Raw genomic sequence first — 27,209 nt, 5'->3', positions numbered from 1 at the left:
TTCTTTTAAATTTCTGTCTGTTCAGATACAACTATGATAAAGTGTAATGTACTACAACACTATATGTTAAATTATATATGATGCTGGACAGAGATTGCTTATGCTTCATCAAAAGCTAAAACTGCAATACAGAACCAAAGAAACTGGATGGAAAAGACCCATTGGGTCATCTAGTCCTAAATGTTAAACCAAGATGGTTCTCTCCATATGACTTTTCAGAACTTAGACCCTTAAAATGGGACAAACTAAAATACAGCCCTAAACATGATCGTGTACACCTGTCTGGCATAGTTACATTTCTCTTGGAACATTTTTGTGTTTGTGTGAGTGCTAATTATGGATGGGACAATTTTGTTCTATATGTATGTTATCTCTCTCTCTCTCTCTCTCTCTCTCTCTCTCACACACACACACACACACACACACACACACACACACACACACACACAAAAAGTTGGAGAATATGAGCATCCCAAACTGTGCCAGAATACATCTGTGAACTGCCATGGTTATAGAGTAGTAAGGGCAGATCCCCACCAAACAACGTATTCAGATTGGGGTTCCATCCTTCTGTTCTCAGATCATTTTGTGATTTAATTGACCACTCACTATAATGATATCCCATTCTCATCACCATATCCTAATGCTATGAAATCAGATTGCTAATCAGTATAATGGTTTTTAAAATAAAGTAATAACGATTTTTTTAGAGTGAGAAGGTGGGCGAGGTAATAGCTTTCATTGGACCAACTTCTGTTGGTGAGAGAGACAAGCTTTGGAGCTTACAGAGAGCTTTTCCTCAACTCTAGGACCAACATGGCTACAACACTGCATACTACAAGTTTTTTTTTTGTCAACTGGTTCAGATCTTTCTTTAGAAATAACTGTCCAAATACTGTAGGAAGTTCTTCAGTGACATCAGTTTCAACATCAGTTTTAGAGTCAAAGAAAAAGTTAGATTCTTGTGCAAACAACGGACTAGCTACTGCAGGCTTTTATTAGTCTCCTAGTGGGCTTCCATAGTATTACATGATTTTTCTCTCTGTTTTGAACTGCAATACATTTCAGAGAAAATTGAGTTCGTTTGCACTAAACATATATGTAGAACCTCAAGAAATTATTATTTTTTAAATAATTTTTCATTTTATTTTGTGGGAATTTCTTATTTTGTGTTATCCATTCAAAATGTTTTTAATTACATTTACATTAATAAAATACTTCAAAAGACTGTATATAAATAAAAAGATTATAAGCATCCCAGTTTATCCTATTTTATCTATACTACCTCATTTTATTAAGCATTAGTCTATGGAATTGAAAGGTTTTATGAATTAAAAACAAGCATACAACAGTATACTTCCTTTTCTTTTTTCATGGTTTGTCCTCTGTTGCTTACAAACAGTTCCTTAGATGTTCTCCACTGACACTTACCATTACTGCAGCCCTCAAATAACCCCCGCTTCTCCATCCCCATTCAGTGACACAAACACCATAGGGCACCATGGATCTTTCCAACCCCTACTGTTTCCTTCTCCAGCCCTCCACCCTCACCGCAACCTCTCCCTCTATATCCTCAGGGACCGCCCCCCCCCCCGCTTATTTATTCCCCCTCTTCCACTGAGACTCACCCTCCAAGCCCCCATTAGCCCCAGAAACCCCTTCCCTCCTGCACTGTACTCCAACTCCCCTGCTAGCTTCCCTCCTCCCCCAAAGGGGTGAAAGGCCCTGGGAGGTTGTTGGATCCTGCCCAAAGGACGAGTGGTACCTTGCACTTACCTTGCAGTGGTGACTCCTGTCCCATAGGTCTGGGGCCATCTCCCTGCTCTAGGTGTGGCAATCTGGTGCTCAGGGTTGCAGTGTTGCTCAGGTTTGGCCCTGCCAACCCTCCATCATCCTGACACAGGGGCAGGTGAGCCAAATTTGAGTGAGTGACACTGCCACCTCAGGTGCCAGGTCACAATGCTCAGACCAGACACCTGGGGACAGCCCCTTGGGACAGGAGCCACAGGGACCACCACCACTGCAGGGTGAGTTTTTCATTTTTTGTCATTTTTATGTTCTTTTTTGTTTTATTTCATGTTATTTAGCATTTGCAAAAAAACACTGGGCTTACTATTCAGCTTAGAGGAGCAAGACAAGAACAGCCATGTAACTGAAGTCACTAAATGGACAAGACACATTGTTATACAGCTGTTACTTATGTTTATTGTTGCTTGTTCTTCTGTCCGTCCCTTTCTGGTGTGTGTAATATTCTCACCTGGCTGCCATGTGCATTATTAAGGCTCCAAACCTGAAATTATCTCTACCAGGTGGATCACTGCATCCAAGTGGAACCCTGCTCACCATGCAAATTACATTGTAGAATCATGGCTTTAAAAATTACATACCTGTCTGAAAACATGATACCTACTATTGTATTATTGAATTCTGAAATTAATGGTATGCCACATAAGCACAAGGGTCCACTCACCCGCGCCATGTTGCAGGATTGGGGCCCAAGTTGACTATGTCTGTTGTGTGGGAGGGGGCTCTGGGCTGAGCCTGGGGCAGGGAGTTGGGGCACAGGAGGTGTTTTGGGGTGCAGGCTCCAGCTAGGCGGCGGTTACCTTGGGCGGCTCCCAGCGTATCTGGCTCCTAGACTCAGGGGCAGCCAGGTGGCTCGGTGTGCTGTTCTGCCTGCAGGCACTGCCCCTGCAGCTCTCATTGGCCATGGTTCCTGGCCAATGGAAGCTGTGGAGCTGGTGCTCGGGGCGGAGGCAGCGCGCAGAGACCCCCTGGCTGTCCCCGCACCTAGGAGCTAGAGGGACATGCCGGCCGCTTCTGGGAGCTGTGCAGACCCAGGGCTTGTAGGGAGCCTGCATTAGTCCTTCTACACCGCTGATTGAATTTTTAGGGGCCTAAAATCTCCCGGATTGGCTTCAATAGCCACTGGGAGATCGAAGCCCATTCTGGGAGATTCCTAGCCAATCCGGGAGAGTTGGCAACCCTAGCAGCACCCCATGCTATGGGGGGTGAGGATCATGGTGCTTCTCCACTGCTGGAGGTTGGGAGTGGGGGCAGTACAGGAGACAGCACAGGCAATTCTTGCAATAATTTCTGTGATACGTAGAGGGGTTTGTCAAAGCCCTAGCACCTGGAGTCATGTTATCAGTGGTGGCACTCGGCATAAAGAGACTGAGCAATTGGCAAGGCCCCACAGAGCTCAAGGAGCCTTAGTGTTGCCAACTTTTTAATTGCACAAAACTGAACATCCTCGCCCTGCCCCTAATCTGCCCCTTCTCTGAGTTCCAACCCCCCCTCCCTCCATCCCCCCTCCCTCTGTCACTCGCTCTCCCCCACCCTCACTCACTATCACCAGGCTGGGACAGGGAATTGGGGTGTGGGAGGGGGTGAGGACTCGGGCTGGGGGTGCAGGCTTTGGGATGGGGCCATAAATGAGGGGTTGAGGGTGCAGGACAGGGTGCTCGGTCAGAGGATTGGGGTGGAGGAGGGGATACAGGGTGCAGGCTCTGGCCAGGTGGCGCTTATCTCAGGCAGCTTCTGGAAGCAGCCGGCATGTCTGGTTCCTAGGCTCAGGGGCAGCCAGGTAGCTGTGTGTGCTGCCCATGCCGCCCCCAAAGCTCCGATTGGCCACGGTCCCCAGCCAATGGGAGCTGTGAAGCCGGCGCTTGGGGTGGGGGCAGCATATGGAGCCCCCGGCTATCCCTACGTGTAGGAGCTGGAGAGGGGACATGCTGCTGCTTCCCAGAACCACAGGGAGTCTGCTTTAGCTTCGGGCCCCCGCTGCGCCGCCGACTGGACTTTTAACAGCCCTGTCGGCAGTGCTGACCGGAGCTGCCAGGGTCCCTTATCAACAGGGCGCACTGGTCGAAAACCAGACACCTGGCAACCCTATAGGCCCTGCTGTAATAGTACTGCCCCCAAACCCCTTCACTGGATTGGGCCAGGCCTGTGTCACCCCCAGGGCCGGCTCCAGGCACCAGCCCAGCAAGCAGGTGCTTGGGGCAGCCAAGGGGAAGGGGCGGCATGTCGGGCTGTTCGGGGGCGGGTCCCTCGCTCCTTCTCAGTGGGAAGGACCTGCCGCCGAAGAAGAAAGCGGCACCGTAGAGCTGCTGCCGATCGCGATTGTGGCTTCTTTTTTTTTTCCGCCGCTTGAGGCAGTAAAAACCCCGGAGCCGGCCCTGGTCACACCTGGGCTAGCCCCACTGGGGACCCAACACCCCGCAGTGCGCGAGCCCCGCCTGCCCGCCGGGCCCCTGCGGCGCTGCCATTTCCTCTCCGCCCGCCAGGGGGCGCGCGGCCGCAATCCACGCCGGGCCCGTGTGATTCTTTTTTCCCCCGGGAACCATAGACTCGGAGGAGCGGCCCAGCCCGGCCACTTCCAGGACGCTCTGGACTCCCTCGCCCCCCTTCCCTCTGGTTAAGCCAACCCGGAAGCGGAAGTTCCCCCCGCAGGGGTTTGTGGGACGCCGGGGAGCAGGGCGGCTGTTCTGTTTTCTTTTGGGTCAGACGTAGCCGCCGGCGGCGGCGGTGGCCGCGGTTTGGAGGCCAGAGACCGACGTGGCGGGTGAGTCAGTCCCGGGGGCCGCGGCTCGTGACCCTCCGTTCGTATGGGGGCGGGGAACGCAGGGGATAAATGTGACCTTTCACCCCGTAAATATTCGCAACCCTTCTCTCCCCTCCCCTCCCCTCCCCAGCTCCTTCTGTGGCTCCCGCCGCCCGCGCGGTCGGGGCTCGGGGGCGGGGGCAGAGTCAGGCGAGAGCCCCATGCTCGGTGCCCGGCGCTGCGCGGGCGGGGGCTCCCCAGGCGGCTGGGAAGGGAGTAGCAGTTGGTGGCCGAGGCTGCGCCCGGCGCCGGCCTGCGTAGCCCGTAGGGGCGGGGGATGGGGTGGGGGGCGAGGTGTTTTGTTTTTTTGCTCCGCCGGCGGACACCCCCGTGTCCCGATATTTTCTTCCTCTCATCCGGTCACCCTAGTGTCGCATCACTCGCCTGTGCGCGGCTGTTGCGTGTCCTGTGGAAGGAAACACTCCGTGGTTATTTCACCTTTGTGCAGAATTCAGGGGTGGGGAGGAAGAGAATCACACAATAATTATCTACTGACCCATAGTAGCTGTTGATTCAAAAAGTTAAAGCTTCTATCATGGTTAAAAGACAGTTTCAATATCATATGTCAAAATATACAAAGTAATTAGTTGTGAAACAAACTCTAATAAGGAGCCTGTCTTAGCCCCACTGCGCCTCCGACAGGACTTTTAACGGCCCAGTCAGTGATGCCAGCTGTAAGGGGCCCCGATGTAATATTACTGCTCCAAATCCCCTTCATTTTATTTAGCCTGGCCTGTGTCACATGTGTGTTAGTCCCACTGGGGACCCAACACCTAATAGGTTTTCAGTTAGCATTTTTCTTCTTTTGCCTGTCTGAAAATTTGTTTTATCATCGATGGAAATATTTTTTTTCATAAGTATGTGTGTGCAAGGTGAAATAGGTGTTTGACATTTACTGATAAAAAGAAACTTTTTCCAAGTCTGTTTATATGTTATGAATTATAATGGTTGTGTTTGTAAATCAATGGCAGATCTGTGGATGGTTATATGTATGAGCTCTAGCTTTAAAATTATCTTATGTTGTGGCTAAAACTCACAAATGTGATTTTAGGAAGTATGTTCTGTTGCCTATTAATTCTACCAGCCCTTTCACCTCCCCCATTTATGGCCCTAGTAATCAAATGGGGATTTGCAGTTGATGTTTACCAACATGTAGAGGGGATCTCACTATATTGATGATACACCTTGTGTAGTTTGTTCAGGTCTGAGCAAGAGTTATAAGACTAATTCTTTCCTTTAAATTGACATCTGTTTTATTTCCCTTCCAGAATAAAGTCGTCCAGTTGAAGCTGCTGCAGTATAACTGTTGCTAGTTGGCACTCTAGTAATTCTGCTCATGTTAACATTGGGTGACGACATAACTTCCACAGTGTTTCCTCCCGAAGCATAGCTTTCTATTGAGCCATTGAGTAGCAAACCACACTTATTCATATCATCAGCTTTTCAGTTTCCCTGTGGACGTAATTGTACTGCTTATGACTGTAGTATTTAAGTCTTGGAACTGAATTTATATATTGTGATGGTTAGAAAACAGTTTATAATGGCAATGCTGTTAATTTTAAATTTCCTAATTGACTCTCATGCCAAGAATCAATGGTTTTACTTGGTAATGTTTAAATCTCAGAACCAGTCAATTATTTACAGATAAGGACCACTTTCCTCAGTTAGTGTCGCCTACAAGTTAGTTGAGTATACATTTTTCTTAGTGGTTTTATACTTCTTTTTTTGTGCTATGGCGGCTGCTACAATAGTTCATGATGCATCAGAAGCAGTAGAGCTCTGTGCTTCCTATGGCTTGTACCTTAAACCCATTACAAAAATGTCTATCAGCGTGGCACTTCCTCAGCTCAAGCAACCAGGAAAATCCATTTCCAACTGGGAAGTGATGGAAAGACTAAAGGGAATGGTGCAAACTCATCAGTTTTCCACACTACGGATTTCCAAAAGCACCATGGATTTCATCCGTTTTGAAGGAGAAGTTGAAAACAAGAGTTTGGTTAAGTCCTTTCTAGCATGCCTTGATGGCAAAACAATAAAACTTAGTGGTTTCTCTGACATTTTAAAAGTTCGTGCTGCAGAATATAAAATTGACTTTCCTACTAGACATGACTGGGACTCCTTTTTTCGTGATGCCAAAGATATGAACGAAAGTTTGCCAGGGGAGAGACCAGACACCATTCACTTAGAGGGGTTACCTTGCAAATGGTTTGCACTGAAGGACTCTGGCTCAGAAAAACCAAGTGAAGAAGTCCTTATAAAAGTATTTAAGAAATTTGGGGAAATACGTAATGTGGACATACCCATGCTGGACCCATATAGAGAAGAAATGACTGGTAGAAACTTTCACACCTTCAGTTTTGGAGGCCATTTGAATTTTGAAGCTTACATTCAATATCATGAGTATGCAGGTTTCATCAAGGCCATGAATGCCCTGCGAGGGATGAAACTGATGTACAAAGGTGATGATGGCAAAGCAGTGGCTTGCAATGTAAAGGTGAGGAACTGCAGAGTTATTCTGTAATAGACCTTAAGGGGAAAAAATACTGTTGAATGTCCTTTCCATGTGTGAGTTTAACATGTTAAACTCTACAGCTGCATTTTATACTGATATCAAGTCAGATTGTTGATGAAGTGACAGCATAAAAACAGTCTCTATTACTCCAGTTTTCAAGGTCCAGTTTACCTTTTGTAAAATCATGTTGTATTTTATCCCAATTGAAGTTTACCTGTAGGTCCTTTACTACTTTCTCTTTTAAAATGTGTTCTAACACCTTGCATATAATTGAGATCAAAATACCTGGCCTGTAATTTCCTTCCTCACTTTTTTTTCTCTTTCTTAAAAATAGGTACTATATTACAATTCTCCAGGCATAGGATATGATCCCTGAGTGTATGGCTTCATTAAAAATCCCTGCCATTGGGCTTTCAATTTCATGTGCCAGTTCCTTCAGTATTCTTGGATGGAGACTATCCAGGCCCCTCCATTTGGTCCCATTAAGCTGTTTGAGCTTGGCTTCATTAATTTCTAATTCCATATCCTCATTTCCATTAGCCACCCCACCACTACCCCTAAACTCTTCATTACACTTATTTAAAAACTGAGACAAAGTATTCATTTAGGTGTTGGGCCATGCCTATATTACCTTTAATCCCCCCCAAATCCTCAGTGTTTAGTGGTCCCAATTCTTTTTTCCTTGTTTTCTTATTTATATGACCATAGAACCTTTTACTACTAGTTTTAATTTCCTTTGCAGTGTCCAACTCTGCTTGGATTTTGGCAGTTCTCACTTTTCCCCCTATACATTCTGATCTCCAATACTTAGCTTTCCTTCCTGATCCAGCCCATCTTCTATTCCTTGTAGGCTTTCTGCTTTTTCTTAATAACCTGTTTGAGACGCTTGTTCATCCTGTTTAGTCTGCCGCCCTTCACTGCAATCCCTCCCAGCCCCCCTTGCTTGTGATGCTGGCTTCAGATAGCTTCTGCAACTTTTCCAAGCCTCCTCCACATTCAGATCCTTGAGTTCTTCAGCCAAGTCCACTTCCCTAACTTCCCTTTATTTTTTTAAGTTTGCCCTTTTGAAATGAAGGACCTTAGTTGCAGACCTGTTTGTTTTATCCTTCCGTTTAGTTTAAACTGAATTAGCTCATGATCACTCAAACCAGGGTTGTCCCCTGCAACCGGTTCTTTTCACTATTCACCATTAGCAAATCTAAAATGGAATTACCTCTTGTTGGTTTGGTGACTATTTGGTGAAGAAATCTGTCAGCTATCACATCCAGGAAAACGTGGGCTCCACCATTATTAGTAGCATTTGTCCTCCAATATATATCTGGGAAATTAGTCTCCCATAATCACACAATTCCCAGTAGTATTCATTTCATTAAAAATATTAAGGAGGTCTCTATTCATATCCAAATTGGATCCTGGGGGTGTGTAGCATACCCCAAGTGCTGTCCCCGGGAACCATCTGGTCACTTTCTTCCCCAAAGTGGTTTTGGCTCAAACGGACTCTTGTTTTATCCATTCCATCATTTCTAATTTCTTTACAGTCTACTCATAAGTAATATACAATGCTACTTCACCACCTTTATCTTTATTTCCGTCTTTCCTAAACAGCACATTCCCTTCAATTTCTGTACTCCAGTCATAACTACAATTCTACCATGTTTCTATTATCCCTTTAATATCTGGTTTCACTTCCTGCACCATTAATTCTAATACCTCCATTTTGTTACCCAGGCTCCTTGCATTGGTGTACAAACATCTTAAATTGTTTCTGCTTGTCTACGCCCAGATTCCTCACCCGATTGGGTACAGTCATTCTACTGTCAGCAGATAGATAGGCGATACTATCGTCATTGGTATTGGCATTATCTTTTCTCTTGATGTCCGTTCTCCTATTCTCTCTCCATTGCTGTATCTTCTTTATTGATTTTCCTCCTGCTCAATATTAGTATTAGGCATGGATATTACATGAGCATCTCCCAACTATATCCCCAGATTCTTAGTTTAAATCTTTTAATCAGTTGTGCCAGCCTCCACCCCAGAAATCCATTTCCCTGCCTAGTCAAGTAGAGGGCGTTCCACGAGAACAGTCCTCTCTCCGTGAATGACTCCCAGTGGTTCAACATTCCAAAGCCCTCCTTATAGCACGGCCTGAGCCATCTGTTGATCATCATAATCTTGTCTTGCCTTCGTTCTCCTCTTCTAGGGACAGGCAGAATCCTACTGAAGATCACCTCAGCCTCCATTTCTTTAAGTCTATCATAGTCTTCCCCCAGCCTATCATAGTCTCCTTTGATGCATTCCAATGAGAATCTAGCATTATAATTTGTTCCCAGGTGAAGGACAATGAGTGGATTCTTTCCTGCTCCCATTATGATCCCTTTTAGCCTAAGGTCCACATCCCGTATCTTAGCAACCAGAGATATGTACTGGGGTCAGCTCACCACATATGGTGCCTCTTTCTGGCTGCTGTGCGGATTAGCTCTTTCCAGGTCTGAGGCCCCCTTCTGCTGCTCGCTGCCTGCCCTGCTGCCGCTCTTTTGCTCTCTCTCGCTCTGTGCAACCCAGGGTGCTCCCTTTTTGTGACGTGGATCTCTGGCCAGATCACTATGCATGTTTTCCCCTCTGGAATATCACTTTCCTTACCAGCAGTTTTAGGCAGTCTTCTTTTTCAGTGCCCCTATGGTGCCACTTCCATGTGGCTGGTAGGGGAACCCAGGTACATCCTCTACTCTGGGTTCCAGCTGAGGGATCCTCTAATCAACAGCCAAAGTCTGCATCTTCCTGAACCTTTCTGCTTTTTCCCTGAACTTTTCCTAATCCTGGCTCCTGTTAGGGGGCTTATTTTTTTACCCTTTTACTTTCCTGGTTCTTTTTGCATGAACAGAGAGCAACAATACCCAAAGTTCAAAGGCGCAAACAAATTGATGTTTATTGGGGTGAACTTTTAGCAAGCATGATTTTAGCATTTGTTTGTTTCCCTTCCCAGCTTTGACACCACAGAGCCATCCCAGTTCCCATTTCCTGCTCCCATTCCCCCCTTACTTCCTGATTGACTGCAGACTATATAGTAAAACTTGAGTTTTGCTTAGCTATACCGTAACTAATTATTTTATTGAAATTTAACTAACCAATTCTAACATACTGTAACAGGGTTATTTAACCAATTATATTTTACCACCTTAATTAGTTTACACCCAGCAAAATTAATTATACAGCAGACAGAAACAATTACAGAACCAGACAAAGACCATGCAACTAAACATACAAAACAATACAGAAGTGAGGATTTTACAACTACATTTATACAGACATTAAGGTTTTCTAGCTGTGTTTATTGATAAGTAAGTTTTTACCAGATAGAAAACTATTAAACTAAATTTCCTTTTACGTGTTCTAGGCTCTTTTCTTTCTCTGGAGGTGATAGGAATATCAGGACAGGATTGTATTTCTAACAGCCCAATAGCCCCTTATTTCCATGTGACTAGTTTGGGATGTGAGGATGTGACCGTTCACTTCTCAGTTTATGGCTTCCTCTGCTGCTTAGCCAAAGGCCTTAGCCTAAGAACAGAGCCACAGACTGTCCCTTACACAGACAGAGAGTGATTTTGATTCTTTCTTTTATACCTCTATAACTAGCTAAGTGATAAGAATACACCTAAATCTTTAAAATATAGGCCTTTACAGACCGGCCTGAATATGTATATCCTAACACTAACCTTTTTTGGGGGGGTGGGGGATTCCAGGGCCAGGCATCAAGGTGGAAGGTGAGCTTCTTCCCTTTTTATTATTTTTATAGGGCTTGTGGGGCCCACCTTAGCTGCTGTTTTATTTTTAGGCACCATGGTAGCTATTACACAGGTGCTGGCCTTTTAGTTGAGCATTTTGCATTTTTATACTTTTTTTTTTTTTAGGTTAGCCTTTTGAAGCCATTCCCCACCCACATCATGCTAACAACAAGACAAACACCACAGACAAACACATAAAACCTAGATTTATGGTATTTTGGGTTATTTTTTTGCTGGCGCCAGCGTGCTTGTAGAGTGTTTGAAAAACATAACAAAAAACAATTCCCCCTCCCCCCCCCCCGAGGACAGATTATTGCTTAATAATAATACCAATTTTTTTTTTTACAAATTTTCTTGCTAATTGCAGGAAAAACAGAAGAATTACCTTTAGGCTGTTTTTATTTTGTTTTATAGTTAGGTTAGTGAATTACCCCACTTATTGGTTATTTATGAAATTTATGAGGTGGTATGCCTTAGTTTTTCCTTTTGTACAACAGATCAGGTTTTTAATAGTTTTTTTGCTGTACCAAGCTTTAAGTTTATTTTTAGGTAATAGCTGAGGGACAGCTTTAGATTTTTTGCCACACACACACCCCTCCCCACAGGGTAACCTATTTTCCTTACTTTTAGGCTTGACTTGTTTTTTTACCTTTGAGGGCCATAATTTGAGTTTTCTAGTAGCTTGTTTGCTGACCAGATGTATTTATTATTTTTAGATTTTTTTGTGCTGCTACTTATGGGTAGTTTCCTCCTTTTCCCATCAGCTAGGTAATTTGCATTTACACAGAGGCTTTTTTGGCTTGCCTCTGAATTTAAAGCTATTAGCAGCTTAGAGACTGTTTTAAAAGGGACACATTTTACTTTTACCAGAGTTTTGATTACTTTTTACTTTTATTTTTTGCTTTAAAACACAGAGATTTGAAAAAGAAAGCACAATTTATTGTGGCTCCTTTTGGAGCCCTAACAGGATTTTAATTAAATACCATGTTTTATTTGCATTTTTTTACCCCTTTTTTAATGTACACTGCATATGTTCTGGGAAATAGTTTAACCTTTATAACATTATATTAGCCATATTAATTTTACACAAGGTGTAACTGCCTTTTTATGCCCACAGAGTTTTTATGCACCCCCAAAGTGACAGTTTGATTTTTGTAGAGCCACCACAAGGCTTAATGTTTTTACTATTGCTCCCCTTTTCCTTTCCCTGTGCGTGTGCACACACAATTATTTTTTGCCTAATGTTTTTTGCACTGTGATTACTTTTTTTTACACAACTGTACTCTGATTACACTTTCATTTTGTACAACCAGAGACAGCCAGGAGCAGTTAAGTTTTAATAGAAACCCCTGACATTTCTTTAGCGATTTTGATTACATTACCCAATAGTGAAATAATTTTGATTAGATTATTTTTTCGCCTGCTGCCTGCAGCAGGCTCCTATAGACCATTTTTGTGGGAAAAGGGCCCTTTTTTAAGAATAGCTGTAAAGGCTTCTGGGGACAGAAGCATAGTGGTGGTAGTAGCCACTCTTCCTGACCCCCTGGTATAATTTAATTACCAAGCTTTTATTTAATGTGACTGCACAGAGTTGCACATACAGGTACATTTATATAACTGGGTTTTATTATTAAACCAAAAACTTGCTTTTGTAACACCACAACTGTTAGCTTTAACATTTTAGCCATTTTTACAACTTTTAAATGTTTACTTTCCTCCAAACCCCGTAGTATTAATTTTTGCAAAAGGTATTTGTACCTTTTTACTTACTTTTTTAAATTACTTACTTCTACATTTAGTTTTTTTAAGGTAAGTGCACTTTGTTTTTAACAACTTAGCCACCAAGTACAATTATTGCCACACAGCTGCCTTAACCCTTGCTGTTTTTACCTTGAGACTGTTTAAAAGGCAGTAAAACATTTGTTTTCGTGGTTGCCCATGGATCTTTTACTTTAAAAATTCCAGTGGAATTTAGCAGACCTTTATTATACTTTGTTTTAAACAAAACACCAAAAACATTTTACATAAGTATTTAAAGTATCCTTTATTAAAACTTTAGAAAAACAAAAGTGTGGAAAGGCAGGGGGAGAGGTGGGGAAAGAGGTGGAAAGAAACCAATTAAGCCTGTCAGGTTAGTTTAAAGTACAGGCTACCAGCAGCAAATTAAGTAAACTGAGAAAAAGAAGAAGGAAAAGAAGAAAAGGATATAGTTAGCTTTGAACCAAAAGTAGGCTCCTTGGGTTGAAACAGTTGGGAACCCTTACCCCCAGGTTTTTATCCTGGTTCTGGGAGAAGAGTGGGGGTTGTTACCTGCTCCTGCAAACCCTGTCACTTTGAAACCTTTTTTTTTCTTTACTTCCCCAGGACCAAGTCCCAGCTCCTGTCTCTAAAAGTGGTTTGTTGACTTTGCTTTTGACTCTAAACCCTGTTGTGCCAAATTATTTTTAACCACCCCTAACTAATTTACAACCCTTCAGCAGCCCTTGCTGAAACAGCACCAAACTTGAAAGATTACTGGCAGCTTTCCATAATGCTGCCCTTTCTTCAAACCTTTCACAAGTGGACTGAAGTGCCTCTTTTTCCTGGAAGGCATTTAGTTTTATTGGGCAGGGACCTTTTTTTACTACCCATATACTAAAGGAGGGTGGGCTTCTCAGCCACCCCCCATCCTTCTGGGTTTCCTAACACTTCCTCCATTTCCTTTTTTAATTTAATCCCAGGCTGACCCTGCACCTGGTATGGGCCCTGTTTTTTATTTATTTATTTATTGTAAAAAATTTTTATCCTGGCTTGCCAGAACCCGCAACTACCATTACGAGAGTTTACTATACCCCCTCCAAGCAGCTGCGTGGACTGTTGGGGAGGGGGACTTACAGGCTGCCACTTACCTATTTAATGTGATGCATCCGAGTCATGGCACCAAGATGTTAGGGGGCTTATTCTTTTACCCTTTTACTTCCCTCATCCTCCTTGCATGAACAGAGAGCAACAATACCCGAGGTTCAAAGGCGCAAACAATTTGATGTTTATTGGGGTGAACTTTTAGCAAGCATGATTTTAGTTTTTTTTAATAGTGTTCCCCTTCCCAGCTTTGACACCACAGAGCCATTCTTGTTCCCATTCCATGTTCCCATTCCCCCCTTAGCAAAACATGATTTTAATTTCCCCACTCCCATTTCCCCCTTACTTCCTGATTGACTGCAGACTACATAGTAAAACTTGAGTTTTGCTTAGCTATACCTTAACCAATCATTTTATTGAAATTTAACTAACCAATTCTAACATACTGTAACATGGTTATTTAACCAATTATATTTTACCACCTTAATTAGTTTACACCCAGCAAAATTAATTATACAGGAGACAGAAACAGTTACAGAACCAGACAGACACCATGCAACTAAACATACAAAACAATACAGAAGTGAGGATTTTACAACTACATTTATACAGACATAAGGGTTTTCCAGCTGTGTTTATTGATAAGTAAGTTTTTTACCAGATAGAAAACTATTAAACTAAATTTCCTTTTACGTGTTCTAGGCTCTTTTCTTTCTCTGGAGGTGATAGGAATATCAGGACAGGATTGTATTCCTAACAGCCCAATAGCCCCTTATCTCCATGTGACTAGTTTGAGATGTGAGGATGTGACCGTTCACTTCTCAGTTTATTGCTGCCTCTGCTGCTTAGCCAAAGGCCTTACTTAGCCTAAGAACAGAGCCTCAGACTTTCCCTTACACAGACAGAGAGTGATTTTGATTCTTTCTTTTATACCTCTATAACTAGCTAAGTGATAAGAATACACCTAAATTTTTAAAGTATAGGCCTTTACAGACCGGCCTGAATATGTATATCCTAACAGCTCCCCCATCTCTGGATTTGCTAGCACACTCTCCCTTCTTCCACTGAGTAACTGCAAACTAATTTCTGTAGTCCCAAACACACCTCCCTTGTCCCAGGGAGTGACTGCAGACAATTTCCCTGCAGCCCCTTTCTGCTATCAACTCCCTGGCATTATAAATACCCTGCCTGTTCCTGCACAACTGAGTTTCCGCTCAGCCTGAATTCCCCCATCTTGCAGCCTAATAGATTAATTGTCCCCTCTGGCCTACGCTAACCTATTCAACATGAGTGTGGGGAGCATACCCCATCACAAGACAGAACACCTTTCTCTTCTCCAGATTAGCTCTGATCATCTAATTTCTTTGTGTCTGTGCTGCCTGTACATCTCAGATTTACTGATAAAACTTTTTAAGCCCACACTGCCAGTATATTTGTGTGTGTGTATATATTTACAAATATAAGTCCCATGCTGAACCTAGACTATATATTTGTTCAACACATTCATAAGAAAACTAAACAAAATTAAACTTTTAAGAGAGAGTACCTTTTTTAAAGAGGGGTAACAAGATACAACATTAAAATTAAAAAAATCAGCAAACACCTGTAGAATGAAAATAAATTCAATTTATACAACTGAGCAGACATCTTAATTGTATTTGAAGTGCAGATATAACCAAAATTTATGATAAATTTGTTGCATTGTGTGATCTCAACCCATTTTTAAACTGTACTTGAAAATTTAATAAAAATACATTTCCATAATACCTGAAAATCTGGCATACATATCTTACTGCTTCTGTCATGATAAAGGGCTTAAGTTTTTGCAGCCACTGCTCCTCAGTTAGAATAACAAGTCTATTATAACAAATTTGATAGGTCACAATATCAGATAACAGTTGTATCATGGGTGTTTGAAGTCTATAGAGACTAGGGCCAGTGTTTTAAACATTAATCTGATGGCTATATAATGAAGTATAATATTCTCCTACTTTGCAGTTATTGGGGATTTATGTTCATAAGAGTATTTAAAATTGAAAATCACGTAGGAGTACCTAAAATTTATTATTTTAGGCTAAGCTCTCTAGGATTCACTTTTTCAAATCACAAATACCAGTACTACTTTTGAATAGAAAAACATGAATAAGTTCAATTTCAGACAGAATCTAAATTCGTGGAGCACAAGAAAATATTATTTAGTTTTCTTTTTTTAATTTGGCTTAGTAAGATTTGCTTTGACATGTTTTAAGTCATGCACTTACGATTTGTTAATTGAGTACAATGTGGGCTTTGTTATGAAAAGGAAGTCAGTCAACACTGTGCAGTTCAGAAAGTATCCTTTAAGGTTCAGGGGAAAAGTTTGAATGTGTTGGAGCTACATGTTAAATTGTTTATATACTTGTTACTGGATAAATCCCTGGACTCATGAGTAAAATTTTACTTTTTCTCACATGACAAGACTTGCAAGAGCAAGCATAAAAAAATCCAAAAGTCGGGATGAAGTGACTGCAAAGCTGCCACTTAAATGTACTAGATTAGAATTGTTTTTTGACCTCTTAAACTCATTGTTTCTTAACTGTGCTCTGTAAAGGTTTCCTTTGACTCAACAAAACACCTGAGTGATGCATCAATTAAGAAACGGCAGCTTGAACGTCAAAAACTTCAAGAGCTTGAACAACAAAGAGAGGAACAAAAACGCAGAGAGAAAGAAGCAGAAGAGAAAAAAAAGGAGGAGGAAAGGTAGATCTAACTTGTATCTACATTTTTTAAATTTTAAAAACGATGATAAAATACAAGAAAACTGCATTTCCTTCCCCTTATCTCCCTCACATTAGGAATGAATGAGCAATTTGACTAAATCTCAGTCTCTTGCAGGGCTAAAACTTTGGGTCCCCACATTTCTTCATTCCATTCAAAATTAGCAATGTTTAATTTGATCATATTGTAACTTCACTTTCATATACAGTAGAACTTCAGAGTTACAAACTGACCAATCAAACATACACCTCATTTGGAACCAGAAGTAGACAATCAGGCTGCAGCAGTTCCCCCTCCCCCCCCTCCACCTAGCTCCCCCAAAAAGTCAAATACAGTACAATACTGTGTTAAATGTAAACTACTACAAAAATAAAGGGAAAGCAGCATTTTTCTTGTGCATAATAAAGTTTCAAAGCTGTATTAAGTCAATGTGCAGTTGTAAACTTTTGAAAGAACAACCATAACGTTTTGTTCAGAGTTACGAACAACTTCCATTTTTCACGGTGTTCGTAACTTTGAGGTTTTACTGTACCTTTTTTTTCCCCTCATGCACTAGCAATCATATTTCTAACCCAGAAAAAGTTAATTTTATAGACAAGTTCTTTCCACATATAGAAACAAAAATCCAATCTTATATTAAAACTGACATACGCAGTCCGTTACAAAGTGTTTTAACTAGTTCAGTGAAGATATTAAATGGTCTTTAAGTCTGTTATTAATTGACTCAAAATATATTGTTAGCTTTAAGCCTATTCAGTCTTCTAAATCAGAATCCTATTTTTCACAGAATTCTCCAAACATAATATTAAAATCCCCTTTGGGGGGAGGGATAGCTCAGTGGTTTGAGCATTGGCCTGCTAAACCCAGAGTTGTGAATTCAGTCCTTGAGGGGGCCAGTACTTGGTCCTGCTAGTGAAGGCAGGGGCCTGGACTTGATGACCCTTTGGGGTCCCTTCCAGTTCTATGAGATAGGTGTGTCTGTCTCTCTCTCTCTCTAGAGAGAGAGAGAATTTTATCATGCAACTCTCTATTAAATATATTTTGATCACTTACATTAGTGGTGTGAGCAAATCAGATTCCAAATTCTTAATGCTCTTCTAATTTTGAAATACCTTAGTAATAAAAGGCAGAGTTTTTCAATTGTTTCAAGAGTTAGTTATGTTTTGCGAATCTTTTGTTTTAAGACCAGTTTCCCTATAAATTATCTTCAACTGGTAGAAACTGTGGCAGATCCTTACTCTACTTGCAGATTTTAATTTTTGATCCTGTGCAATGCAATCTGGAGCTGAGATGACCATCACTGAAGTTGAAAGTTTGGTAAATTTATTATAATACCTATAATTTCTTATAATTCTGCACAAAATTATTGCTTCTGGACTATTTTAAAAAGCGTTTAAACTAAAATGGATGATTTTGGTAAAATGTATACCAATGCTGGTAACAGACATGTAAGCTTTTACTATTAAAGATAGTGGGTAAACATCTTCACCTTTGAAAATCCTCATTCACATCAAAAGTACTACATGGGCAATTAACAGTGATAAGGTAATGTGTTATGTTTGATTTTTGCTTTGCATGGTTGATCCCATTAGAGCATCTCTTCACTTTAAATTCAGCTAACTTAATTTCTGTCCAGTGTTTATTACAAGAACCGGCTAATTTGTTAGACTTCTTTTGTGAATTTCCGTTTTGCTTATAACCTGTATTACTGCAGTCTTACATAGAGTGGAAATGACTTTCTTGATTTGTGTTGCGTGTTCAGTCTGCTTATTTTCCCTTGCTTTGAGATTCTTTACAAACAAGATGATAGAAGCTGTGGTTTTCGTTACTCTAGTGCCCAGCTAGTTCAGACTTCAATGTTTCCCAACTACTGACAGTATTAGAAAGCAAACTAACTGTTCTGATGACACAGATCTCACAGAAACTTGTTGGCTCTAAATGACAAAATATCATGACACTTGTATATAGTTTGATACAATTTTCTTTTCTTTCTTTCTTTCTTTCTTTCTTTCTTTCTTTCTTTCTTTCTTTCTTTCTTTCTTTTTTTTTTTCTTTTTTTTTTTTTTTTTTTAAGTGAGGTTAGTGCTGCTTGTTCCGGATTAACAGCAGTGAAGACTTAAGTCTTCTATCCACAGAAAAGTACAGCCTGGGCAAGCTTCCCCACATCGTCCCACCAAGGTGCCTCAACTCTGACCTGGAGGGACCACCTCTAGGGGTGAGAGTAGTTCAGTTTCCATGGCCAATCCAGTCCTTAGTGCTTCTGAGGCCACCAACAAGATTTTCAGTTGTGGTGGATTTTACATGTTAGTGCTAGACGCAGTCATTCCTCTAAGCCCCAGTTGTTGTGCTGTTGTTGTTCCTAGAAGATAGCTGACCAGAATGATAATTATGCATTAGTTCTGAGGAAGGCAGGTTCAGGCAGTGAGCGACACAAAAATAAACTGAGCTAGTTTGATATTTTGGGGGAAATGTGCTTCCTAGAACTGGATAGTTGAAATGTTTAAACTACAATGATTTGGTTTAGCTTGGATCATGAAGTTTTTAAAATCTGTTTTCTAGATAGAAAATTGGAAGGCCATGTGCTAATTGTACAAGTAAATCATTTTATTGAAATGGTTCTGCTTTAACAAAGATAGGTTTTTTTCAGGGATGGGCTATAAGTTTTAGAATGTATTACTAGGAAAAAAGTATGTGTATACATACAATATCTCAGGGATGCCAGGTATATATGGAACATAAATCTGAGGATAGCAAATCATTTCAGTAATTGTATGTTAAGGAAACTGGAGCCCGTGCATCAGTGATCTTCTTTTATCATTTAGATGATAAATAACTCTCCAAGAGCACTGTTCTTCACTCCTTAATGAAGCAAAACTATTGACTTGAACAGAAATTTTTCCTGAGTAAGGAAGCTAGGTTGTCTAGATCCATTTACTTTGTGTGGTTAAAGTGGAATTCTTCAGTGGAAGCTGCTGCCTGTTCAGTATTTCTGAAAATCATGCCACTGTTTAGGCACGTATTCTCTTGAAAATCTTGGCCTTTGCTACTATCTGCACATTCTTAAATTAATATCTGCTCAACGTTTTTCTTCTGAAGGATGGATTGCCCAGCCAACTGACTCAGAATGACTGTATTTCTAATTTGATCAGTAAAATGCTCTATGATCTTACTTGTGTTGGTTCCTAAAACATCTCATATTTAAATTTTTGCTTATCCCTAGAACAGTCTATCTGATGTCAGTTTAGTTTTGTGTGGGAAGGCAAATGTTTAAAGGTGTTCACTGAATGCATATGTGATGTTTCCTGCTTCTGTCTATGTCAGCAATCAATAAGACCTGTCTTTCTTGAAAAAAATAACAAAATCCTGTATTTTTAACTTAAATTGTAATACAAGTCAAAATCCAAAATTGTTCCTGTCATGGCTAATGTACAAATTAATTGCTCTTAGGAAACAGAAAGAACTTGAAGAACTTGAGAGAGAGAGAAAAAGAGAAGAGAAGTTACGCAAAAGAGAACAGAAACAGAAGGATCGTGAAGTTCGTAGAAACAAAAAGAAACTTGAAAAAATGCAAGCAGAAGAGCAGAAAAAACTGCAAGAGAAAATAAGACTAGAAGAGAGGAAGCTCCTGTTAGCGCAAAGAAATCTTCAGTCCATTAGACTAATTGCAGAACTGCTTAGCAGAGCAAAGGTAACTTTGGAAAGCTGTCTTTTTCGTATTATTTCAAGAGCTAACAAAAATGAAAACTGGTAGAGTAAAATTTTAAGTGACTTATGTGTTCATAAGCCAGACCACTTAGCTGTTACATGTGCCAACAGTCAGCCCTCTGAATAGTATGGATTGTGAACTCATAAGAGCCTGTCTTGAAGCCATAGGATGTTTGCCTAGGCATCTGTTCCCTAGGAAGGCAGGAGTGGAGTAAAAAGAGAGCCTGAAATTATTGACCTGAATAACATTATGCATGAGTTGAGAAAAGAGGCCTGCCCACTACTTTGAGATCCAAGAAAGAAATGTGCGGAAAACATGGCATAGAGAACTGAGCAAGGGACTAAGACAGAGGATTCCACTGCATCACTTGTGGCCTTGAGCAGTTCACTTAACTGTTCTCTTTCCCATTTATGAAGTGGGGATTATTGTGGTTTATTTTGCTAATGTTTGAAAAGTACTTTTGAAAAAGCAGGTGTAACAATATTACAAAAATACAAATATCTGTTATCCACTGACAGTGATGGTGACGTGTCAAATCATGTCTAAGTCTACAGTCGTCAACATTGTTTCCATATGTTCCCTAAACAGGACACAATATTTTCTTGTTTCTTGAAAAAGTCGTAATCGCAGGTATTTTGGATTAATGGCTAATGTTTAGTAACTGTTTTAAGTAAGCAGTAATGCAACCGTCCGTGGCAATGCACAGCTTTGTCTCTTGCTGCCATCGTGCATCGGGGTGTTTTAATCTGTATATTAGCATAAATGTAGTGATAACATTTTAACACAGCATGCCTTTCTATCCATCACATCGTCATATGTGCATCACCCTAGTAATTCCTGAGTTCTTGATCCCCATTGAGTAGAGTCTAATTAAATACTCTCACTCCAAGGAAAATAATGCTTAGAGAATTTTTATAAGATTTTCCTTTTAAAAAAATAAATAAATCTAGATTCTTATAGTATGTTCATCATTGTGGTATAAAAAGTTGTTTAGATACTACTGTGTTGTGCACTGAAGCAATACCTGAGAATATCAATTATTGCACCATTTTCTGTGGATAGCTGTCTTTCCCTTCACGCCTAGGGTAAAACTTGCAAAGGACTGAACTAAGCCTCTTTTGTTTAGCGGCAAAGCAAGGTAAATGTAATATTTAAATATAACACAATAGTTTGCTGATTGTATTAGACATTTTACATACTTAACAGAATAAAAACTTCAATTTTTTTTAACTTACCTGAAGTATCTTAAACCCATTCAATCATGGAGTTTTGACTGCCAACAAAAACATTAATCCTAATGCTGGTTACTATAACGTTGACACCTGTCCACTGGGAACTGGACTGAGCTCAACTCATATGATATAGATTCCTGAATAGTTGTTGGCTAGTAATGATTTTTGCTCCTATTGGGTTCTGACGAGTAACTTGGAGACGAAACGTACCAACTCCCCTTACCAGTTCCTTAAGCTGAGCTGGCTGCTTTTTCATTTCAGCATTATTTGTTGACCAATAGCCTTAGCGCACAGAGTTATGTAAATTATTTTTTGGAAATGGTTTCCTTTTTTACAGGCTTCCCTTGTATATGACAAATTCTGATTTCTTTAACAGAGGGATTTTGGGGAGACATAAGCACATCTATAAACTTTCTTTCTCATCATTTCCTCCCTCCCCCTCAATGTCTTTCAGGCAGTAAAGCTTCTGGAGCAGGAACATAATGAAGAAAGAGTCCGTCTTCAGGAGTTGGAGGAGAGACGAAGGCTGCAAGAGGCTGAACTCAGACGTGTAGAGGAGGAAAAAGAGAGAGCACTTGGACTGCAAAGAAAAGAGAAGGAGCTAAGGGAGAAGCTATTAAGCAATCTCCTGAGCAAGAAAACAGATGACACACATCAGAGTAAGGAGGAAACTAAGGCATCTCAGTCTGGCCTGTTGAAAACTATTGTGGCTGGTCCACAGATTGTGTCATCTAGCTGTATAACATCTACCTCGGTACAGTCCAATATGGGTAAACCAAATCAGGTCTATCAGAGGGAAGTAATATCCACTGAAAGTGTGAACTCTCAATCCAAGTATTTAAATGGAAACCTTCACAAGGAAGCTAATGTTAAGGAAAGCAAGATACTTAATTTCAATAGCACTGAAAGTTCTTCTGATAAAAGGAGTTCAGGTGTGCTTTCTTGTATTCCTGCCAATAACCAGCAACACAAGAGTACGCCAAGCTATGACGCGAATGCGTGCAGGAAGGACTTATCCTCTGAGCAAGGCAAGTGTAACAGAGAGCCAAGTAAGGGGAGGAGCCATTCATGTAGTGACACAAGTATTGATAATAGCAAAGATAAAAAGGAAAGGAGCAAACACAGAAGAGACTTGAGTAGTCAAGATGAAAAGTATAGGAAAGAAAGCAGACTCCATAAATACCCTAGCAAAAGTCGCAGCCCTCACCGAAGAAGCTTAAGCCCAGATCGCACCCCGCATAAGCGGGCCTTGAGTGTTGAGAGCAGACAAGATAAGAAAGAGAGAAGTCATGGTCACAAAAGCTTGGGCAAGAAACGAAAGCACCGAAAGAGATCGTTGAATAAGCAAAGAAGTCCTTGGAGTAGGTAATAAAGGAATTTGCCTTCAAAAAAGGCTGTTACAGGACAGATCAAGGCCAGAAAGTTCTGAAGTAGATCGCATCTGTGTGACTACTGTGGGGAAAAAATGAAGTTGCTGTTCGGTGAATTATCTAACTTGAATCTAGTTCATGGACCCAAGATACGGATAACTAGATTTTAATGTTTCTTTATGATCTGTTTTGTCTCCTTTTTTACATTACGACAGTGCTGTAGATATAACCGTACGTGCTTGAGTTTCTACAGTGCTGATAACCAGCCTAACTTGGTTTTCATTAGTTTCCATTTTCTGAATCTTTTGATTAGATCACTTAGTTTCTAATGTCTGCAATCATAACATCCTCTGAATTAGGAGAGATATAGGTGTCAGTTATCAGGATTCCAGTCTTGGCAAGTTATTGTGTACAAAATATTTGACTACAAACCTTTCCTTATGCACTCAATGAAAAAACATGTAGCAAAGCAGAATTTTTGCTAATTGAGCCAGGGGGCAGTATTTTTGTATGAAATTTGGAAGTGACCAGAATATTTACAGAATATCTTTTAAACTGTGCTGCAATGCCTCCATTGTTCTTTGAGGTGTATTTACTTTGTGGAAAACCACAGGGCCCAAATGATCATGGCATCTAATGCCACTTATACATTTCAGAATTCTTTTCTATTTCAGAATAGGTGCACTGTTGTGCTTTTAGAACACCAGGAAATATTCAAAAATGGCCACAAAGCTGCTCTGTCATGTCTTTAAAATGTTTTGGCTGTTTCTAATTATTTAAAGTGGTATGGAAACAGTTAAATTTATGTTTCAAGTACATACAGATATGTTGTTTTTTGAAAAGGGGCCTTCTTGCTAAATTATATTTTACTTGCAATGTTCAGATTCAAGGATGCAATTTATCTAATTAAATAATTTTTTATAACATTTTGCTTCTAAAACTGAAGCTCAGGAATCTTAAAACAGCTTGTAACATGAAGGTGAAAGAACAGTGTAGTTTTCATTTTTATGGTAAACTTGAAAAATCTATTTCCAGAGAACCCAAATTGCTGTTTTCATATGTCAGTACATTAAAAATTTGCAAAAGTACTATATTAAAACTTGCTTTGTTTGTGACATTTGTTTTGAAAAAAATATTTGAAGTTGTGGTTCATTAATGAAATTGACCCATCTTTTGAGATATCCCTGTAATTCCCCACTATATTGAATATGAGATCACTAACTTTGTAGTGTTCGTTTTGGGTCAGAATTTATGATATATGGCTACTTCCCGAAATCAGTACAAAAAATGAGGACACTGGTGTGCAGCCCAGTGACTTCCCCCAACTGGTGGTTTCTACCAACCTGCTGTTGCCGATCTCTGTGTAAGGGGTAAGATTTTCTTATAGCCTGAGTCTGCTGAAAACTTTTCACCTTCCCCTCAGTTCTAGCTGCTGAAAAAGGAGCATTTCCCCAACCCTCTGCATGTGGCTACTGTACCCCACCCCTAGGCTTTTTAAGACTTCCTTCCCTCTGAATAGCTCCTGTACCTTCGTCATCTGTTTTTAGAGCTGGGAAAATAACTGATTTTATTTTTCATTCTCTGGGAGTTCTGAAAAATAAAATAAAAAATAGTTCAGACTCAATGGAAACGGATTTTTTTGTTTTTTAAATTTTGGGTGGATCGAAAAAATTTCACATAGGTTGAATGAAACATTTTGTTTTGGGGCATTTTAAAAAGGTGTGTGTTTTTTTTTTTTTTTTAAGCAAAAAAAAAAATGGCCTAGATTCAAAAACAGTGGTAGCAGTGGTGCCCCCCTTATAACCTGTAGCCCAGTGGATAGGGCACTCACCAAGGATGTTGGGGGAGATTGGAATCCCTGCTCCGGAGCAGGATTTGAACCCAAGTCTCCCTCTCCCAGATGAGCACCTTAACTTCCAGGCTATTGGTTATTCTGGGGTGAGTCTCTCGATCTCTCCTGTTGAAGCAGTTCCACTTTGCATAAAATACTTCAATAGTGATAGGAGCAGAGAGAGAGAGTGTGTGTGTGTGTATGATTCTATAGTCTGGTGGTTAGGTCACTTAGGTGGGAGGGGGAACACCTGGGTTCCAGTTCCTGTGCCAAAGAATATTTATTTATACAGCGTGGAACAGCTTCAACTGGAGGTCGAGAAAGACCCTTCCAGAATCTCTTATAGCCTGGTGAGTAGGGTACTCAAAAGAGTGGGTGGGTGGGTGGGGATTAGGTTAATCTGTGTGTGTGATGGTGGTGGTAGTGTCAGGGGAGATTTGGATTCAAGTGCCTGCTCCTAAGCAGAAATTCGAGCCTGAATCTTCAACATTGCAGATGCGTGGGCTAAAGGTTAAAAGGGGGGCAGTGGTGCTGCTACTATTACCAGTGGTTTTGTGACCGATGCCTACATCCCCTTGTGAGGCTAGCTTAAAAAAAAAAAGATTAATTTTGACATCTCCAAAAAAAAAAAAAAAAGGTTTTATCTGAAACAATTCACCAAAATAGATACAGATTCCCAAAATGTTTCAGTTGACCCAAATCTGCATATTTTGGTGAAAGAAGTTTTGTCCAAAAAATATATGCTCAGCTCTGGTTAGCTTTTTCGCTTCCCCAGCTATCAAAGTAAATGTTGCAGTTCTTGTCAGATTAACTACTATCCAACTCCTGATTAGCACTAGTGAAAGATAACAATAGTTGATGCTTGGCAAAGACATGAGTAGAAACAAAAGCATTGCCCCATTGTCTGAAGTAATCTGTCTGAAGCTTTGTTGCTTCATCTAGGAGCCATAAAAGGGGTGCCAATTGAATACAAGGAAAGAGGCTTCTACTTCCTGATTTCCTTATGTCTTCATCTTATTCTAGATCTGAGCAAACTACATACAACTTCTCAGGTTCAGGATGGTACCCCTTCCCTCCCATTATTCTGTCACTTCAAGCTCAGGACGGTTTCATGGCTCTCGACTTCCAGGATGTGTACTTCCATATAATCGTCCATCTAGCCGCAGGAAGTATCTGAGATTCACAGTACCTGAGGTAGTCATGACGAGTACAGGATGCAAGCCATTCAGATTCTCCACATCAGCAAGCGTTTTCACAAAAGGTCTAGCATTGGTAGCACTGTTTACCCATACGTAGATGATTGGTTGATCTGAGGCAGGTCCCAGCAGGAGACAGACAGCCCTAGAGTATGTTCTCTCCTTGTTCACCAGCTAGGTCTCCTTAAGTGCTGTGAAAAATTCTCACCCCATCACAAATAAGAGTTCAGAGGGACCATGATCAACTCTGTCAGTGAAAGCCTACCTCCCAGAGGACAAGTTCCAGTCTCTCCAGCCACTAAAAAATGACCTAAAGTCAAGTCTGACTATGATGTTGAATACTTGCCTCCGTCTACTAGGCTACAGGTCAATGTGTATATCTGTGACACCACTTGCCAAACTACTCCTGTGGTCCCTGTAAGTGTTGCAACTTCCCCATTATACCCTCTTACAAGCGTATGAGGAGACGGGGTAAATGTGTGGTCCTGAGGAGACTGCTTTTCAAAAGATGCCAATCTCATGCGCATAAGGCACATGCACATCTACATTGGGATCCACATTGACTATAACATCTTGAATAAACACATTTACTAGAGGATAAGTAACTCTTCTTTGCTCAGAATCAGTTGTGTATCACAACACGTTTGTTGGTGACGTAGTGTCTTTAGCTTTCAAATCAGATGTCATTGGATCCCCATGGAAACTAAAACAGGTTCTGGAAATCATGTACCTGAATTTTAAAAACTTGACTAATTTTTTGCATCCACTAAGTGTTTTGGTGGCAATAGATAAGTTGTTCTATGTGAAATCTTACAGATTTTTTTAAAAATAAATCACTGACAATCTCATCACTTTAACAGGCAAGACTGACTTCCAAGAGCAGTCTGATTAAAATCTGGTACTATTTCTGTGATTTTCTACTGAATTAAAGTAGCCTTGGCGAGTGACTTCATGGTCATATAATCAGAAAGATATTTGTTTAATCTATTATCCTTTGCCATCTGTAGTGGCTTTAAAACAGATACTCCTGTTCACTGAGGTTTAATCTCCCTGATCAACAGGCTCTTAGCCTAATTAACATGTACTGCTTACACTCCAAAGCACTGTTGTTGTTTTTTTTCCATTTAAAATGTGAAATGAACATTGCTGGGGGAGGTACTGGTATGTCAAGAATGCCAAGAGTAATGGATCTTTTTAGCTTTCACTACAGGTATGTCTGTAAATTAACAAGTAGTTGCAAATCAGTTTTGAAACAATTTAAATTTAAAATATAAATAACTTACTACTTTGGGACAGGGAGTTTCAATGTCAAAGAGATGCATTACTGCAATAAAGCAAACTGTAAACTGTTGCCTGATTTAGGATGTTAATCGTAT

At 40.7% G+C, this 27,209-nt stretch overlaps 1 protein-coding gene across 1 annotated transcript; it reads left to right on the top strand.

Moving 5' to 3' along the window:
- The first annotated feature begins 4,429 nt into the window (after positions 1-4,429).
- AKAP17A (A-kinase anchoring protein 17A) lies at positions 4,430-24,387 on the top strand. The gene is made up of 5 exons (XM_034757553.1): positions 4,430-4,567; positions 5,875-7,100; positions 16,332-16,480; positions 19,946-20,186; positions 21,891-24,387. The coding sequence occupies exons 2-5, from the start codon at positions 6,339-6,341 to the stop codon at positions 22,803-22,805; spliced, it is 2,067 nt and encodes a 688-aa protein (XP_034613444.1). The 5' UTR covers positions 4,430-4,567; positions 5,875-6,338; the 3' UTR covers positions 22,806-24,387.
- The last annotated feature ends 2,822 nt before the right edge of the window (positions 24,388-27,209 follow it).

The sequence above is a fragment of the Trachemys scripta genome, chromosome 1, assembly GCF_013100865.1.
Source record: "Trachemys scripta elegans isolate TJP31775 chromosome 1, CAS_Tse_1.0, whole genome shotgun sequence".
Classification (NCBI taxonomy): domain Eukaryota; kingdom Metazoa; phylum Chordata; order Testudines; family Emydidae; genus Trachemys; species Trachemys scripta.
Note: the sequence above shows the minus strand (reverse complement) of the source record. Positions and strands in the feature narration are given on the sequence as shown.

Bases quoted from the DNA above. Each gene is read 5' to 3' on its own strand.
- AKAP17A (XM_034757553.1), top strand. From the start codon at position 6,339: ATGGCGGCTGCTACAATAGTTCATGATGCATCAGAAGCAGTAGAGCTC. The intron at 7,101-16,331 runs GTGAGGAACTGC...TGCTCTGTAAAG, and splicing joins CAGTGGCTTGCAATGTAAAG to GTTTCCTTTGACTCAACAAA. The intron at 20,187-21,890 runs GTAACTTTGGAA...AATGTCTTTCAG, and splicing joins AACTGCTTAGCAGAGCAAAG to GCAGTAAAGCTTCTGGAGCA.